This window comes from Hoplias malabaricus, chromosome 17 (assembly GCF_029633855.1).
Source record: "Hoplias malabaricus isolate fHopMal1 chromosome 17, fHopMal1.hap1, whole genome shotgun sequence".
In the NCBI taxonomy this organism is placed as follows: Eukaryota; Metazoa; Chordata; class Actinopteri; order Characiformes; family Erythrinidae; genus Hoplias; species Hoplias malabaricus.
The window spans coordinates 5952878-5973108 of NC_089816.1; the positions used below are offsets into that span (position 1 = coordinate 5952878).

Sequence of the window (20231 nt, forward strand, 5' to 3'; positions counted from 1 at the left end):
AGTTATGGAAGCCGTTCATTTAAATGTAAAGATATTTTAAACCCCAAAAAATGTGTTTCCAACAAATTATAAAAACAAAAATATGTTTATATAAAGTGAAATACTGTGTACAGTTGACTGTGTTGACGTTGGCATGGACAGAGCTGTGCACATTTCCTACCATAAGGTAGCCGAGAAATTGCATGGATATTGTCTTAGTGTCTTGGGGAGTTAGATACGTGTCCTTGCTTTTGAAAGAATGCTACTATTATAATTATTATTTTTTAAAGTTCTAAAATAAATGCTTTAGGGGGTTAGTAATCTGTCTTAAAGGGCGTAAGTTTTTAAAGTAAATCATTGAAAACTTAGTTTAATTTTCCCTGACTTTACACTCTGAAAAAACAATATTAACGTAGAACGTAAACAAGGTTAAAGTGTCAGACCGCATCATTCCCTCCATCATTCGCTCAATTTAGAACTCATTGATTTTGTGATATCACTCGGGTAATTTTTCGGTACCCTGAACCAAACTCTGGTGTTCAAACCTTGCAGAGCACTGAATGGTCAGAGAAAGTTATCACCCTACGCGGCACAATACAGACCTCCAAGCTACAGTAGAGATTACATTTGTTTTTATCCAACTCACAATGCTTGTATATAAAACAACGGCATGGTCTTTTGAAGAGGTACAAACATTCCTTGCATTTGTGGCCAATGAAATAAACCAATCCAAGGAGATCGGTGACAGTGGAAAACGTACCAGTTACCAAGCTAGTAAGGTTGAGTAGTGTAAGAAAAGCACCAGTATATTCACCAGTTTAGCCATGCCCATTTCAGGCTGAAAGAATGTGACGAGTATTACCCAAGGCAGTGAAACAGTTGAACAGTGGAAGCCAATCAGAATAGGAGACTATTTACATATCATTCTTAAAGATACGGTTACAGTCTGTTTAATTCTAGCAGATAAATAGAAGTTTCAAATGGTCATGGAACAACTTAATGAAGATAACTCATTCATTTACATTAAACCTAATGCTTCTCAATAGAAGATTCTCAGTGCTTCATAGTACACTCCTCCACACGTGTTGAAAATGTAGGATATAGACTGTTTGCTGTGTAAATTAGTTTACTCCATTTTGTTTTAGTTTAAAAAAGCTGCTGTTGTCCGTTTTCTTTGAGTTTCAGTTTCCTTTATTCCATCCGATGTTGAATGCCATTGCTTACAAAACAGCAGGAAATTCATGTCCTAATTGGCCACGCCAGACCTTTTGTTCTTGAGGCACATTTACGATTGCCGCATGATTACTGTCATGACATTCTGTCCCTTCTGTTAAAGCTTTCTCCTTATAATCAACATTTAATGCATATTACATGTGTATTACATGTTTACACTAGTTGGCACACACCGCAGCCTACTGCGAGGTTAAATGTGGAAAGCCAGAGTCATGTAAATGGGTGGGGCAGCTGTGTGTGTGAGAGAGAGGCAGTTAATTTTGTTTGATTTCACACCCCGTGATGTGAACTGCCACCCTGTTTAGCGCTGTGCCGGATTAGGCCAGGAGAGTGTGTATGAAGAGCGTGTATGAAGAGCTTCTGTCCATTGCCTTTTGTTTAAGTTCATGGGCTCTGGATTGGGTTATACACCATATGTCAGTCTTTAATACAATATTATTTATTAGCAAGGACCTGTGTGACTCATGCTATCATTCACACAAAGTCAAAGTGCTGGTTTGTGAGGCCTTTCCTCATTGTAGACTATACTGTTGCAATCAATCAAGGCATGAATGTTACTTATGGACATGTCAGAACTATGAGAACCATAATTAGTCCTTTGTGCTCAAGAGACAGAACATAAACTGTAAAACAAACAGCAACAACAACAAAAAAGAGCTGCATGATATGGACATAAAGTGCGCACTGTTAAAGTTGTTGTTGGATATTACATTTATGATAGAATTCTGATTAAAATTGATCATAGATATGCTGCCAGTATATACTCTTATTTATTTATTTCTGAATTGTTTTAATATCTTTTCCATTAAACACAAATTTCCTAAAAATAATATAGAATATTACACAAAAAAACTATTAATTATTTTAGGAAAAAAATGTAAATGTCTTTCAGATACTCCCATCAGTAGCAAATTCAGATTGCAAAAAATTGCAGTGATTTATTGTGCAGGCCTGCTGCAAGCCTTGACAGGATTAAAGCAGATTAAAGCAGCCTGTTGTCATCAGCAGTGTTGTTGGCAGATGTGGTAAGGTAGGTGAAGCTCCTTCTTGCAAAGAGGTGTGTGCACAGATATGAGGCATGACTGGCCATTATACATTCTGGTACAGCATGAGTGTATACGAACAAACACACACAGACACACAGTCATATTCATACAGCCTTGGTATTGTAGTGCCTTATTTACAGTAACCTCACTGCAGGCCTGGACTCGTCACAGTGTGTCTCTAAGGCAGTGGACTTTGCACTCGTCTAGCTCGCTCTCCCTTGCTCTGTGGAGACACTGATAACAGTGTTGAGCGACAATACTGTACACACAACATGTCCTCGTTTCCCCTTTCCCCCGACTGACCGGCTCTGACCAGTTCTGCCATGTGGCGTTAAAAAAAAAAAAAAAGAAATTACTGACCCAGCACAAAGTAGCCCAAATATTCATAAACATTCATGCTCAAGTCACAGCAAAGCTTTACTCTTTCATCAACAGTGAGCTTCACATTTTAGTGATGTGCATCATAGGAAATGACTGTTGTATGCTACTGAAAGGCCCCTTTGACGAGCTTGAATGCCTTGATAACCCTGCATCTGCATTAAACAACAATGCCGTAACAGATTAGGCAACATCTGTAAGCATGTGATCTCATGGTTATTTTACTTAATTAGCATGTAATCTCACGGATAGCTTATTTAGCAGCAATTACCATCTGTGATACCTCTTATGCAGATCTTGGGGTGTTGATATTTGTATAATTTTTTTTAACTGTCTGCTATTTAATTCATTGCTTTTATTTTGTTATCGCTTGTATTGTAAAGAATTCAGTAAGGTCTTTGTGTCCATGTTCTGATGATTTTCCTTTTGCTCAAAGAAGACATTTAATGGGCTGCAATAGTCATTAAGCTACAAATCCTCATATCCATTAACAGAGGATTAGTTAAATAACAGATGAGAAATGTGGGCTCACTTGGTTTGATTAGATTGTTGCACTGTCAGACAAGTTTGAACACAGAGCAGAACACACTTCAAACTGCCACAAAGTCTAACCCGGATCCCTAAGACACTCTGTAAAACACCATATCTCCTGTCATAGCTGCATGTTCTCAAAGTGGATGTAGGCCGTTGAAGGTTTTTGTGAATGGAGACTGTAGCACAGGAGTAGGCTGAGGGGATTATAGATACTTAACCTAATTATTTTTCTCTCAGGCTGTGGGCTTTCACTCTCACTCTCTGTCTCTCAAGCTGACTCCTGCAACTGCCAGCGCCAGCCTCTTAACCACTCCTCTTACTCACCTCAACCTCAACTGTCTGGCGTCCATTTTATGCTCTGCTTTTGCGCGTTCTGACCACAGCAGTCTTGTACTTGTGTTTTCTCTATTTTTACTCAATGACTGAGCAAGGCATGACTACTTACTACTTGGAACACTGCATATATCACTTCATAGCACGTGTCTGTCTCAGCCTCTTACTAATCGGAAGTCGTCTGTTTTAGGTGTCAAAACAATTACAACTTCTCACCTGTTCTCACATAGTTTGTGGAATTGAATTTATTTTCTCTCCAGTTGTTGATTAAAGTCATAAAACTAATTTTTGCGCAGTCAAATGACCTATTTAGAAGTTGGTTTCTGTAACAACAAAAATCCCATAATACCTTAAAAGTGGCTGAGATAACTATCTATGAATATGCATTTATCCCTGCTTCTATCTCCACTTACATCTCTACTACAAGCAACTCAAATACCCTCCCCTGAAAGTTGTTGCAGCTGGTTTATTAAGTTTGACTGAATCCTCCCATATGAGAAGTTCATTGAAATGGCTGTTTTAAAGACAAAATGCTCAGTTTTAACTCATAATACATCTTATAGCATATAAACAATACCTTCAGGTCATGTTAAAAATGGGAAATATATAATAATTATATATATATATATATATTTCTGCCACAGGGGGGGATCTGAATCACAAATAATAATAAATTTTATTTCTGCTTCATGCGCAGAACAAATTATTAAGTACAGTGCCTTAGCTAACTGTAGTTGCACTTGATTGAAGGCGAGGTGGAGGGAGGGGCAACTTTGTTTTATTGGTTAATTGGTAATCAAACACAGAAAATGTTTTTGAAGCTTTAGGAAGTCATCACATTTCGGTCTACATTTTCAGTATAACTTTGTATGTTAAAGTTATATATAAATATATATACACACACACACACACACAGAACCAAATACATGGTGAAAACAAGATCTAGTCTAATTTAGTCCAAAAATGTGTTTCTTCTTTTTTGATCTTGCTGCTTGCAGTTTCAGTTCCGCTGGGTGAACAACCAAGAGAAGCTGCAAGTTAAGACCTCTGCTGTTAGTTCGGATTTCTGTTTATATGCCCGAGCAGTTTATTCACCTCCTCTGATGAAAGCGCATGCTTCAGTTTGTGCAGCCTTGTACTATATGATTCTCTCCTAAAGCTATAAATGTTTAATGACTGCTGGCGTTTGTGCCTGAGAGTGGGGAAAGTGTAATAGAGCATTTCTCTATGCATCAAACCTCATAATCTCATGCTGCGTGGAAAAGACTCCAAATAAACAAAGATTTTTGAGCAAAGATAGCAGTTATACTGCCCAGATATTGCCCTCTTTTCATTTTAAACCCACTATAAATATGTGCTTTCACTGTACATCCTGCTCTGATGTTTTTACAGTTCGCTGCGGTGTGCATGGCGAGTGGTGGCATTACATTCAGATCTTATCTAGTTGGAGAATACGCTATAGCAGTGGGGAGGGAAAGCCTGTCACTCTCACTTCTTAGAATCTCTGTTTAAGGGGGAGTGGAGGGATATCCTCAGTCTTTTGATTATTATACGCTATATATCCAAAAGTTTGTGGACAAGGTAGTAACAGTTTCTGCCTTTCTGAAAAATATTTACCATATACATTGGAACATATATGTGAAGATTTGCTGTCATTCAGTCGCAAGAACATTTCATATGCTGTTCATATCTGTTATCTTTAGCTATATCACACCTTTAGCCAATGCTTGCCATTGGGTGTGGTGACTTCAGATTCATGAACAGTGCCCCATTCCAAATGATGCTATACTGTGGCAGTTATACAAGCCGAGCATGCACAGTTGAACAGCATTGCAAGGGTGCATCTTAAAGAAGTAGGATTGACTCATTTTACAAAGCTTTAGACAAATAGTGAACATCAAAGTCATATTAAGTCTTCTAATCAATGGGACAGTGGTGGTGCAGCATAGCTGTCATACTGTTACATGAGAGCAGGTGATGTGCCTGTGTTCCCTGTGCTGCGTGGAGCTGCAGTGTCCATGTGGTACTTGGCCGCCTGTGGCTGGATGGCGTGTTGAAGGTCATACTGAAGAGCTGTGCTGCCCTGCTCTCTGCCTGCTGACTACATCACACCACACTTTTCTGCCCTGACCTCTGCCTGTTGACCTTTGCTTCAGTCTGCGCCATCTTAGAAAACAAATTATTACATTTATTTCCATTCGTTAGAGTGTTTTATTTCCTTTTCATGATCATCACTGTTCTTATGGTCATAACAATGGCACAAATGATAAGGAAGTTTACTATCAGTTTTGTCATAAATAATGTTTATGAAGCACTAAAACTTGCAAATAACAGGCACCAGATCCTGCAGAGTCACTCACTGCCTGTGCTGTTAGCTATTGAAATATTCTGGCTAGCAGGTTTGTGTCTAGGTTTGTTTAAGTTAATTATCCGTTCATGTATCTGACACATGCCACTATTAGTCTTCATGGTAATGCTTAGCTTGCTCTGGTTGAAAGATATGTGGGGGGGGGTGTTTTAGATGAATAACAGGGAAATGTTTGATTAAATATTAACCTAGTTTTGCAAGTTCCTATGTTTTGATGGAGAGTGATATTAACCTACTCCTGCAAGATCCTATGTTTAATGGATGGTGAAAGGGAGCAGAAAAAAGTGACACTCTAATTATTATTGTGCTTGGAACAACTGAATAATGTCACATTGATCTGGGTGATCGATTGCTTGAGGCTGTACAATTAGCTTGTTCTGTGAGGTATTCGTTGTATGTGTAATGCCTACGTGATTATGCATTACTCCACCTGTGGTTGTAACATTTACATGTATCGGGAGGTGTTATCAAAGTTAATGTTTATACGAGGACAGATGTATGCATGTCCTTTATTTGGAAACAGATAACCTTGAGCCAGGATATATTTTGCATTTCAGATGACACAGACTTTGAATGAATTTTCCATCTTTTTTTCACGTTTTAAGTAGTTTTACTGATTGTATAGACCAACCATTGTTTATTTTCAGTCAGAACATTCATAAAAATTATATTTTACTGTGAGGGAAAATACAGAGAAAATATATTTAACAGAAATCTAATTTCATTTCAATCTAATTTCATAACATCTAAATCTAATTTCCAAATATAATACTAACCATGTCTAACCTTTGCACTACAGCTTTTATTAGGGATTGCAGATTACAGCTGTTTTGGAGACTTTTGTGGTTTGTTATTTCTTGTACTTCACTTTCTTTCCTCTGTAAGAGCTTATTGATAACCTTACATCCTTTTAGATCATGTTGAGACTAGTTTGACTGATGAAATAAATGTAAGGCGGTCTCTGACATTTCCGTAGTGCTCTATTTGTCTGATTTTAAATCCCTGGGATGCTTGCTAAGGGTCAGGCATTAAGAATGTCTTGTGAATCCTAAACAGTCTCTTTCTTACAGACGAGTCATCCCCCACGCTGCTTGTGCATACACATTCATTCTGCTGCATTCTTGAAGGTCACTGCAATGTGAAGTGTGTATGTGCGTGTGTGTTTTTTCAGTGCTACTGCCTCGGTGACCTTGTAGAGTCAATACACTCTTGCTGTTTCCAGACTCTTGATATTTACGGTCCTGCTCACAGAACAGCAGCAGTGACACGCAGTCCCTCCTCTCTGCATCCTTTACTTTGCAAGTCTCTGAGTTGTAGAACATCACAATAAAACAAGTTCACATTGCTGCTAGCACATACACTGTCTGTATAAAGCCTGCCCTGTGAGTTGATAATATTATTAGCATCAAACACAAGATCCTTTGTCTACCATCTTTGCTCAGGCAGAGGAAATGGTTGCTGATGAAAATGCTAACATCGTTAGTCACCTGGCCAAATATATCAAAATGCATTTACTTTTTCCTCTGGTTAATGCTCAGAAGGAGCCTCGCCACTTCGTCTAAAGGATCTTCTGACTGTGTCCTTTATATAATAACTCTAATATCCATATGGTGTTCTATGTAGTTGGTTACATTGATGGGTCTGTTGATACAAAGTGCTTTTTCAAGGGCACTCTCGACAAATAGGCCAGGCCTATCTTACATCATAACCGTCATGACCTCTTCTTCCGGTTTGCATTGCATCATTAATTATTCAACATACTTATTCACTTTGTGACACAAGCTGTCTATTTATAACCCTCCACACGCCACACGGGTGTTTGTAGCTTTAGCATTGTGTGCACTGTGGAGGTTCAGATGGAGGGGATGCTGACATTTGCCGTGTGGAGAGGAGTGCCCGATCTGTAATAAACAGAGGAACAGGGTCTGTTCAGGTGGCACTGAGGACGTCACAGACACACAAATCGTTCACAGTTCACTGCTCAGTTCACCTGCTGTACATAGAAATGAGATAATTGGCCTTTTAGAAATGGTGTGTGTGTGTTGTCATTGGGCTGCCTGGCTTCCAAAGCAGTTAGCGCTAGGTTTAAGGATAAATTTAAACTCTTTTATATATTTGATTCACACAATTCATGATCCTCTTTGATGTGTTACAGCTGTAATTAGTCATACATTTTCAATACAGAAAAAATGATGATTCATTATGCTACCATTTCAGTTTATTAGCTATATTGTCTTGGTGTAGGTAACAATATTAGCTCCAAGTCAAAGTCATAAGCTAGTATACTTGACAAAGTACTTTAAAAAATAAATCCCTAACATTTATTGGAGCATTTTAATGAAATCTAAGGAACAAATCCATTTTTTAAACGCCTATCCTCACCCACGTTTCCTTTCTCTACAGGAATTTTTATTGAAGAGCACAAATTTTAACATTTCATTTGTTTTGTGCTAAGGCTGGCTCTCCTTATTTTTGAAGCTGTGTTGCCTGCCGTAAAGAGGCACTCAGATGGTGTTGCCAGGGATACATAAGTAGAACCTAGCTAGAAATGTCCCGAGTTAATGAATCAGATCTTTTGGAATCGACTCCCCATAGCGTCTATTTAGGACACAAGCAAGACAAGTGTGCAGTGTGAATAAACACAGCACTATTTGTGGCAATTTTTATTGTTTGTCCTCAGTTAAGAGAACAACGTTAGGAGCACAGACAGATTGTTGAGTGTTACTACTACTCTGCTGCTCCCCCATTATGTGGAGAAATGTTGATGTAAAAAACTACAGAATACATATATAAAGTGAGTAAACTTTTTAATGTACAGGGACATCTCAATAAATTAGAATATCATCAAAAAGTAAATTTATTTCAGTGATCCAATTCAAAAAGTGAAACCCTTACATTATATAGATGCGTTACAAACAGTGATCTATTCCAAGTGCTTATTCCAGTTAATGTTGATGATAACAGCCAATGAAATCCCAAAAGTCGTTATCTCAGAAAATTAGAATAATCAGCACAAAACACCTGTAAATGTTTCCTAAGCCTTTAAAATGGTCCCTTAGTATGGTTCATTATGCTACACAATTGTGGGGAAGACTGCTGATTTGACAGATGTCCAGAAGGTAGTCATTGACACCCTCCTGCTGTATCCAAGCGTATTGATGGAAAGTTGAGTGGAAGGAAAATGTGTAGTAGAAAGATGCACAGGCAACAGGGATAACCGCAGCTTTGAAAGGATTGTCAAAAAGGGTATTCAAAAATGTGAGGGAGATTCACAAGGAGTGACCTGCTGCTGCTGGAGTCAGTGCTTCAACAGCCGCCACCACACACACACACACACACATCCACGACATGGGCCACAACTGTTGCATTCCTTGTGTCAAGCCACTCGTAACCCAGAGACAACGGCAGAAGTGTCTTACCTGGGCCAAAGAGAAAAAGGACTGGACTTGCTCAGTGTCCAAAGTCTTGTTTTCAGATTAAAGAAAATTTGGCATTTCATTTGGAAATCAAGGTCCCAGAGTCTGGAGGAAGAGTGGAGAGGCACACAATCCAAGCTGCTTGAGGTCTACTGTGAAGTTTCCACAATCAGTGATGGTTTGGGGAGCCGTGGCGTCTGCTGGTGTTGGTCCACTGTGTTATATCCAGTGCTTCATGATTCCCTCTGTTGACAAGCATTATGGAGATGCGCAGTTCGTTTTCCAGCAGGACTTGGCACCTGTCCACACTGCCAAAAGTACCATTACCTGGTTTAATAACCACAGTATCACTGTGGTCAACCTGGGCTTCCATTACACCTCAGCAGTGCCACAGGCTGATCGCCTCCATGCCATGCCACATTGATGCAGTAATTTATATAAAAGAGCCCTGACCAAGTAGTGAGTGCATATACTGTACATACTTTTCAGTAGTTCACCAATACCACTTTTTCCCTTCCAGTACCGATATTTCATGGTCAAGTATCTGCCAATACTAAGTACTAATACTGATACAAACCGATAACATATAAACTACTGGACAGATGTATATACATCTAGATATTTATATGTCAACAGTTTTATAATAAATTTTTAGCAATTTTGTCGATTAGTTGTTGCAGCTCTGTACAAGAAAATAGAATAAAACATACGGCAATGCCTGGTTAATACTAATAGATAACAACTGCATTATTGATTTAAGTAAAGATTACAAATACAAATATAATTCAGTAAAACATTCCCTTTATAGAAATAAGGCAATGAAAGATCTATCAATCTATCTGTCAATGAAAGAATACAACACATGTTTCTGCTCTAGGTAATCTGGGAACACATGCGCCTGCACTTTTTCTCATCATACATGAGTCGATATGCAACATTCTGACATTTATATTGGCTATTTATTGTAAAAAAAAAAAAAAAAAATTCTTAATTTGTTTGCCTGATTATGAAAATGGGGGCGGCACGGTGCTGCAGCAGGTAGTGTCGCAGTCACACAGCTCCAGGGGCCTGGAGGTTGTTGGTTCGATTCCCGCTCCGGGTGACTGTCTGTGAGGAGTTGGTGTGTTCTCCCCGTGTTCACGTGGGTTTCCTCCGGGTGCTCCGGTTTCCTCCCACAGTCCATAAACACACATTGGTAGGTGGATTGGCAACTCAAAAGTGTCCGCAGGTGTGAGTGAATGTGTGTGTGTGTCTGTGTTGCCCTGTGAAGGACTGGCGCCCCCTCCAGGGTGTTTTCCCGCCTTGCGCCCAATGATTCCAGGTAGGCTCTGGATCCACTGCGACCCTGAACTGGATAAGCGGTTACAGATAATGAATGAAATGAATGAATGAATGATTATGAAAATTAAAAGTTTTATGACATCTTTATTTAAATATTTATATTTACATTGTTTTATTTCGCCTTCGCCCCCCTGCATATGCATTCCCCAAAGTTTGAACACCTCTGGTTTGGAGTTGCATCTATTTCTGCTATATTAAATTGGCTGCGTCTGGTATTTTGCATTTATTTTGTTGTATTATTGTCAGTAATCAATTGTTTATACAAACACATTCCAACCTGACTCAAGAAAAAAAAATCAGCCATTACATTAAGGTACTTATTGTTTCTACACACATTGTGCTGAGAATGATCCACCACCCAAATAAAACCTGCAGAACAGGGTAAAAGGGGACTATCAAAGAATGCACAGCAACAGATGGGTTAAACACTCTTATTGTTGAGAGGTGAATGGAGCTGATCAAATGCGCAATGAGTTTAGAAACAAGGCGGCCATTTTAATGTTCAGTGTCTGATTTAGCTACTGCTGTGTGGATATGAGTTGGTCTTTATGGCATCACAAAAATGGGTATTTAATACACGTTATTTATGCAGTATTGTTTCCATATACAGACTGCATGAAACGGGAAGCAAATGGTGCATTCTGAAACATGTAAACATATTACATCAAACTCTTGTTTTGAAAACCTTAGAAAAATTCCATGACATGGGCCCTTTAATGCAAACTTAAATATAATCTGACACGCTGGTATATTTGGAAAATGCTGTCAGATTGGATTTTATCAGTGGCAGCTAGGCTGAGGTGCAGAGGCCTCTGCAGAGGGGACGTTCTCCCCTGAGCAAATTCAGATCGATCTCACTGTTGGCCAGGTACGGTAGGAAACAAGGATAAAGAGAGCAGCATGCGCATGCAAGCAAAAAAAATCCCTTCTGTCTTCTTCTTTTTCTTTTCTTCTTCTCTTCACGTGGGGTGTCTTTGTTCGGGAGTCTGAAAGTGGGAGTTATAAATTGATTTTCCACCCCCACTACAACTCTCTTTCTCGCTCTCTCTCTTTCTTTCTCTCTCTCTCTCTCTCTCTGTAATATACAAGCACATGCATACACACACCATCTCCCTCACACTCTCTCCCACTTCACTGCAGTGCTCTCCTTCTGGGCTGTCTGTCTGCGCAATCACACACACACACACATACACACACACACATACCCCTGCCGCCTCCTCCGTCTGTGTCTGTCTGTGGGAGACTCTGGGACTGATCCTATCTGCCCTTTTATTTCTCTCCCTCTCTTTTTATTTCTCTCTCTATCTCTCTCTCCCTCCACTTCATTCATTGCAGTATTATATGTTGTAGCTTCCCGATACCCCTTTATTCATTCATCACTTTGTTCTAAGTCTTCAAGTCATAAGTCATTGTTCAGCCTTGCCTTGCTTTGTCATCTCCATGTGGGTGGCTGAGCCTTAAATTTTTGTCATATATTATTGCTCTGATTTTTGGCTGAGGCTGTTTTAACCATGTGTACTTAATTCATCATCTTAAGAATAATAATAACAATAACCTTAATTTGTCTTACTATATTTTATTGTAATGACTATGAAACTAGTGTTTATATAATAACAGCCATAGCTCTTGAACATCAGAACATTCTAATCCACTAAAGCAGTCTTCGAATGGGAGACCGCCAGGAAAAGTTTGGATGGCTGACGGAAATTGTGTTGCTGATATCAACAGGGTCCACTGTCCCTGTGGTCTGTGAGGATAACAGTGCTAGAGTGCAGTGACACTGGGGCACTGTGCTGAACACATGACGCCCATCTGATGAGACCTAAAACTGAGGTCCTAAAAGATCCCTGAGGCATTTCCTTGAAAAGACTTGGGGTGTTACTCCTATGCCCTGCTAAAACTGCCACTGTTAACCTCTTAATCAACCCTGTCTTCAGCTGGCTTAGTCATTGCCTCTCTTCTACTCTCTACCTAATAGCTGATGTGTAGTGAGAGTACTGGCATGTATTGGCTGCCATAGCATTGGCCAGCTGGACCTATCCACCTGTACATTGGTGGTGGCTGAGGATACTCCCTACCGTTCCAAATAAAGTCCAGAAAGGCACTGCATAAGTTTAAATATAGATAAATATAATTGCAACTATTCACAGGATAAGATATGTAGAATATCCTATGCCAGTCCATTAGAGCATCACATACCACTCCGCTCACTCTCTTCCTACCAGCAAACACAACATTTCCGCTATCATCCATCGTTGAACATTAAAGTATCCTACACCTCACCACTAATGTTGCTGTGGGCAATGCTGCTGGTTCTGATCAGGAACCAGCTACCCTTAACATTTAAAGTTACTCATTGGGCCCAGCCCATGAGTACCCAAAAGTCCAAGTACATCGCTAGCTCTTCAAAGTTCACTTCATTCATAATTTTGGAAATAAATGACCCAGAACCCTTTTAAATACACCCTACACAGTGAGCCAGTTTTGTTCAAAGATATGTTTATAATTCACTAATTAATTAATTTATTGTCTGTAACCACTTTGTCAGTTCAGGTTCGTGGTGAGTTCGGAGTCTATTCGGAATCACTGGGCACAAGGTGGGAACACACCCTGGAGGGGGCGCCAGTCCTTGCAGGGCAACACACACTTACACATTCACTCACACAATCACACCTATGGACACATTTAGAGTATCCAATCCACCTAACAACATGTGTTTTTGGACCATGGGAGGAAACCGATGCACCTGGAGGGAACCTATGCGGACATGGGGAGAACACACCAGATTCTCATAGACAGTCACCCGGAGCGGGGCTCAAACCCACAAACCCTGGGACTAGTGATCGACCGATATGGGTTTTTTGATGGCTGATGCCAATGCCGATGTTTAGACAGCAGTAGTGGCCGATGGCTGATATGTAAAGCCGATATTCCCATTCCTCAGGCAGTGAATAAACTAGAGACATTTTCATGATTTATTTTTACAGAAAACCCTTCAAATTTGTAAAAGAAACCATTTAGAAATAATGCTGAAATATATATGAAGTGGTCAAAAGCTTATGAAAACCACAAAAAAATGTAGGCGCTTGTCTTATTTTGAAAAAAAAAATGTTAGTGACTATAAACCGAGTAAACCTTTAAAGTGAACAGAGACAAAAATGTTTGTTGAAATAAAAGGTCATTTCTTACCAATAGATGTGCACTTGTTTGTGAGTAATGATTAAATATTTGCATCCTTGCTCAGAAAAGAATGAATTTTCCATCTCTGATTACTATAAAGTTAAACAAGGTTTTGTTCTTACATCATCAATATGTAAAATATATAGTAACAGGAGTGAGTAAGTAAAAGGTGAAAACAGTAAAAGCCAGTGATTAAACATGTCGTTAATATGTACCTACTTCCCACATCATGTTTGATCAAGATATTGCATAGATGTCTGTGAGTTCTGTTCAAGTGTCATAATTTTTAACCCAACCAGTTGAATATCACAGTACGGTAGAGTGGATAATTATTCCTGCTTCCAGTGAGCTTTGTGTGTTTTGATAAGAGACCAACTGAGTTTGTCCCACATGCTGTGATGTAGCAGGTTATCTTGTGACTCTTTAATATCACACGTACAAAGCTTACTCAACATTAATTGTTTTAATTAAATCACACATAATGTGGACTTATTCTTTAAACTATCAATCCAGTCAGTTAGTGCTATTTTTCTACCTGCTGAAATTAAGTCTGGCTGGAAAACATTTTCTTATTACTGTATGTGGTTTTTGGCTTATTAGTTTGCAAATAAACAAATAGTATATTAGTCTGATTTTTAATGACTGATTTTAGGTTTCTGCTGACATAGCATTAGTCTAAAACCCTCATTGTTTATCATTTGTTTCTGCTCCTTGTCCCATGCTTACTGTACCATCCTTCCAGTCTTAAAAGTGACTTTTCAGTGCATTTGCACAATAACTTGAGTATTTGGAGTTTCTGTCAAACCACAAACTGAGCTGAATTAAAATCTCTTAATTTATTAAATAAATTTTGGGGTCAAATTTGGTCATATGATTAATCCGTGTTAAAAATGAACACATTAGCCTCGACAGCACTATTTTAAATCTTATATATATTTATATAGTAGGCAGAAAATGTTTTCAACTGTAAAACCTATCCAACTTAACGTTACCTAGAAATAGAGGCAGCATGGTAGGCATCAATTTCCACTTCCTGTATGTCACTCCAAAATAAAAGCCCTCTACTTTTGTAATAGCAGATTCATGTAATTATTTAAATTCTGATGGAGTGGTGGCAATAATATACGCGTAGCGGAAACAGTGCTCTTTCTGAACAGAGCTGCTTAGACAGTGGTGGAATGGTGCTTTATTTTTTGCTCCTTGTGATATTTTGCCCAAATCACATCACAGATTAACTGGAAAATGAGTAGAATATGTCCCATTTAAAACCAACAAATCGCTAAACTCAGCAAACTGTTAAAAGATATTCTGAAATCACATGGGCCTACAAATTAATAACTGACTGCCACTAAACTAGGTACTGGGTGTGAAATTTAAAGTAAATAATATAACTAATCAAACCCGCACAATGCAGTATGTGCAACCTTCATCCTGCAGCAATGTGTTAGTTATACTGCCTCTACCCACCCCCCATAGTCTGCATCACATCACCAATTATTCCTGACTACTGTCCCTTCCTGGCCACTGCATATCAGCTGTCAGACACACACACACACACACACACACACACACACACACACACATGCACAACAATTTCAAACATACTCCCACTATCCCTGCCTCTATGGCAGTCTTTTGTTGATCTCATGGTTTTTAATTATAAACTCCCCCTCCATATTACTCCATCCATCTCTGTCTAACTCACACCCCTTTAAAGAATGAATACCTCAAAGGCTGAGAAAAAGAAATGTTCCATTCATTTTCTCCTCTGTGATTTTATCTAAGTCACCTGTAAGTTTGCTGTGTTAGTCTCAGGCTTTGTGGTGATTGCATATCTGGCTAATGCACCAGTATGGAAACTCTCCTGATAAAGCTTGTGAGGGGGAAAAAAAGGCAGGCGTGCTTCACTCTCTTCAGAATTCAGCCAAGAAACCCATGCAATAACATCTTCTACCAGAGGAGGCATAAACGAATAAAATGAGAATGAGGTGTAAAGCTGCTCTTCATTGGTTGCTGTGGGTCTCAGCCTGTTTTTAATGTGCATGGTGATTGGCTGTGTGTGCTGAGCAGCTGCCATCGCCAGACCTGCCCTTGCCCTCCCCCTCTTGCTTTCTTTTTCATGCTATCTTTTTCTCTCAAATGAGTAAAAAATTCTAAACAGAGTTCTCTTCCTCTTATTTTATTGCTTCCTGAAGCGCAGTTGTATTTGGCAAAGTGGCCCGACTCTGCTGATCATAAAGTGATGTAGCACAATCTCTCTCTCTCTCTCTCTCTCTCTCTCTCTCTCTCTCTCTCTATCCCACTCTCTTCCCCCTCCTTTGCTCCCCCTCTTCCTCCCTCTATCTCTTAATCAAGACACAGCCTGCCCTTTCCTGTGCATTGCTGCTTGCCTCCCGACTGCACTTCTCCTCTACCTCTCTTTCACTCTTTCTTTTTTTTTCCTGGCGCTCTGTCTCTCTCACGCGCTCTCTGCTATGCGCTTTTATTCTCTTGCTCTTTTTGCTTCTCGCAGGTTTGCAGTATAAATAGTTCAGCCTCTAAGCATCGGCTTTGATTATTTTCACATTTATTTTCTTTATCTACCGATTCATCCAGAACTTCATGTTTTGTGATGGTTGCCACATTGGACATATTTGTTTGTTTTTTCTTTATAGCACTTTTGTAATCTTTTTCCCTTTTTTCTTGTTGAAGGACAGGTTACACTTCAGAGAAACTGAGGGAGACAGTAGAGGGGTACAATGAGAAGAAGGGACGAAGGGAAAGCAGGACGGATGAGAATGCGACTCAAATAGAAGACGGAGGACACGCATCACCACAAAGTGCCTGGGCTGGATGCTGCAGCAACCTCTCACCACGGACGCTTTCTCCCACGCTGCCACCCTCCCATCCGCTGTCTCTTGCTGCCCTGTGTGTGTATGTGTGTCTGCAAGACTGTGCTTGGCCTTGACTGGGGCTATTTTTCACCCTGACAAGCAAACAGTCAATCAGCCCATTTGCTGTTCCTCAATCCCAGCTTTTCCCCTCTGCTCCACCCTCCCCTTTGCTGGTCATATCGCCCTGTTAATACAAGGACAGTCGATTCGTTTCTTCTTTTGGACTTTACGGCTTTATAGTGCCTCACTTTAGTTGCCCAGCTTTTTTGTCCTTTGTCATCCAGACATGCGAGAACCTTCAGAGGGTACTTTGACTGTAGCAGTGGGACAGAGGCCTTTAGGAGCTTGAAGGTGAAGGAGTTTCAAGTAAATATATATGAACAAAGTGTTTTTTATGAGGCATTGGACCCTGGAGGAAGAGTCTAGACAGAGAGACCGCCACCACAGCCCAGGAGAACGTGCTAGTCTGCTCTTTTAGTGCCTGCGGTCAAAGACCCACTGCAGCATGCCACAGTGACCTACCCCAACCTCAACATCCTTCTACTGGAGACACCCTTCCTGCCAGTTCCTTCAGCCCCAAATTAAACACAAATGAATGAATAGAACATAGAAATATATATCCTTTTTCATTGATTTTTATGAGACTTTCTTGAGCATGTCTTGTTTTTTTCGCTAAATATCCACTGTTTGCTGTGCTGTGTCACAGTGATTTTTGCCTTGCCACACCCGTCCCTTTTCTCATAGTGATTTTTGCCTTCCAAGCTTGTCTCTATTTGACCTTCTATCTCCCGGAAGGCCCAGTACCCAGCCCTCTTCCCGTCTCATATTCCCCAAGGAATCACCATGGCCATCAACGTGGCCATGGGCCGTGACACTAAGTGGCTAACCCTGGAGGTGTGCCGTGAGTTCCAGAGAGGCGCCTGCTCACGCTCCGACACAGAGTGCAAGTTTGCCCACCCATCCCGCACGTGCCACGTGGAGAATGGACGCGTCATCGCCTGCTTCGACTCCCTCAAGGTAACCGATAAAAGAACTACACTGTCACTTTTGCGCACAGTGAAACTCCATTTAGGCCTGCTGCATAATATAAGAGTTAAACTGTCACACAGTTTATTTTGTAATAAGACACTCTGGTGGAATATTTGTGCTCATGTTCATTTACTACACACATACATGCACCCAGGATTTTACTTCTGGCAGTGCTTAACACCTCAGGCTCTTTTGCTGAGTCGCTATCCATCTCATGCTGATGTCCTGAAAAGCAGTTTGTGTTTGTGTCAGCCTTAAAACCCTGCACCCTCCTGTAGTCTGCAGTAGGCCTGGGTCAACTGCATCTGTAAAGAGCCTTAACAAGCACTTTATTCAAAGAGTGTACAATGCGGTCTAATAACTATGCTGTTTGCAGTGCTGCAAAATGTATTAGGTAACTAATTTATTTATCTGTCAAAGGTTAGACCTTTCATGTTACTATGTTAGCGGTAGCAAATAAAGAAATCTTAAAATGAAAGTCATTTTTAAAAAATAAATCTTAATGTTAATAATGGGTACATACTGAAGTTTGTGCTTGAAGGCCAGCTATTTTTTGGCCTAAGATGCCAAAAAACATTGCGGACCCTACCTATAGTATAGATCTCTGAAGTCGTTTGTCATACTGTAGTTGGCACCGTGCCCATATTAGGAATTCAATGTCTAAGCACATTTCTCTGGTGGAATTATGAATGGCGTTTTGGATACTGCTAGAAAGCTAAAAGTCCTACACACAAATGAATTTTCACAAATAGAATTCTACTGCATAACCTATTACAACAATATCAGCCACTCAAACCTCAGAACACTTCTGCTAAAGTAACTTAACTTGCAATTTTGACCAAATTAACTTGGATTTGGTTTTCCAAAAGCGGCTTAATACAATGTAAAAATGTTTGAGATTAACATACAGTAATTCATCTAAACTGGAAGTCACTTGATGACTTCATAGGTCTGTAATCTCTTTGGAATTGAAGTCTTCAAAGGCACTCTGCTTATTGCTAAGTGGCATCTCAACAATTCAAGTGATCAGAAAGCTTGTTTGGCAAATCTTCAGGTATTCAGTGCTACATCTTCAGGTATTCAATGCTACTATTGTCAAGCTACAACTTGCAAGATTGACAGACTGTCAAGCTTCCCATAGAAAACAGGAGATACATGCTCGTAGCATCATATAAATCATGCTTAATGCTGCACTTACTTATTCACAAATGGCAGAGAACTTAAACTAGTTAACCAGGTGTAACTGTAATCTTTTTTTGAAACAGTGTCAAAGTGTATCAACAGTACTCTCCGTATACTGTAGAGAAGTTTAACTCAATTATAATATGTGTTATGACATTGCCCACCCCTAAAGCTGTCCTGTTATATTAGAAACACAAAATATTTTGTTTAACAAAGAAAAGATTGAAAGTAGTAGGCTGTTGCTGTTACTATCGCAGCAAGCTAGCTATGTGTATTTATTCCCTCTGTGGGGAGAACCCAAGACACGGCTGTCTCTGTCTGAGTGCGCCAGCTGTCTCCAGTCTTATTGAATTAGAATTTATTATTCAGCCATTTTTCTCCCTTCTGCGGCCTAAGCCAGATCTGCGGAGGTAGAGACACAGAGCGTGTGGAGGACTAACGGCAGCTAGCACTCAGCATACACTAATCCCACCCTCCCAGTGACATCATTACTGCTGTTAGCCCAGTAAGATAGTCTGGGCAGGGGCTGGATTACCAAGTGAAATGGGATTGTTTTAAAGGTTTAAAAGCTGACTGTCTCACAGGCTGCAGCCTCAGGGTCACACCACCAAGGGAGGGAGGGAGGCAGATGAAGGTCAGGCCACTTTCTGTTTATCAAACCCTAACTGCAAGGTTCCCACACAAGCACTTGGTGTCACGCCAGCGCCGATCCACTGCTCACTGTCGAGCAGCATTACAGTTCTTACTTCCACATTTTTTTTGACAGTTTGCTATTACCTATTTGAACTGGTAGCTCAAAACCACTTGCTTTAATTAACTATGAACATATGAACGGCTGCCTGGCGGTTTGGGTTTTAATCATACTGCTGTATTCATATTAATAGTGCCCATTCATTCTTCCACAGACAGGAGCCCATTCTCCCCATCCCCTCCACCTTTCTCCTTCTCCTCCTCCTCTGTGCTAATTTATCGACATCCCTTAATGGCTGCCCCAGTGTCCTTTCTCATAACTAGATTCTTCTCCAGGAGACCTTTCTTTATCCATTAGTTCTGACCAGCCTGCCTGCTAACTCATAGGGAAACATGAATTATGCAGATGACTACTCTTCGTACAAGTGCTTCGTCATTCAGATTTCTGTTTTGCTAACCGGTTTCCATTTTCAAACATAAAAAGACTTAAACAGCCACCTCTACTTGCAAAAGTCTTCTGGCTTATTTTAGGCAAAATGCTGACCATAATGCCCGAATCTCTGAAGTCATGTTACTGCTAGAATTAATAAGATCTTCACTGAAGTATCTACTTTATAAAAAGCCTTAAGTAGCAGGCATGGCTAAGAAT

General features: G+C 40.0%; 1 protein-coding gene across 3 annotated transcripts in view; it reads left to right on the forward strand.

Moving 5' to 3' along the window:
• Nucleotides 1-20231, forward strand: part of mbnl3 (muscleblind-like splicing regulator 3) — a 39868-nt gene that overhangs the window by 790 nt on the left and 18847 nt on the right. For all 3 annotated transcript variants that reach the window (XM_066648694.1, XM_066648695.1, XM_066648696.1), the window contains exon 2: nt 16500-17698. In XM_066648694.1, the coding sequence (XP_066504791.1) occupies nt 17525-17698 (174 nt within the window). In that variant the 5' untranslated portion in view covers nt 16500-17524. The remainder of the gene's footprint in view (nt 1-16499; nt 17699-20231) is intronic.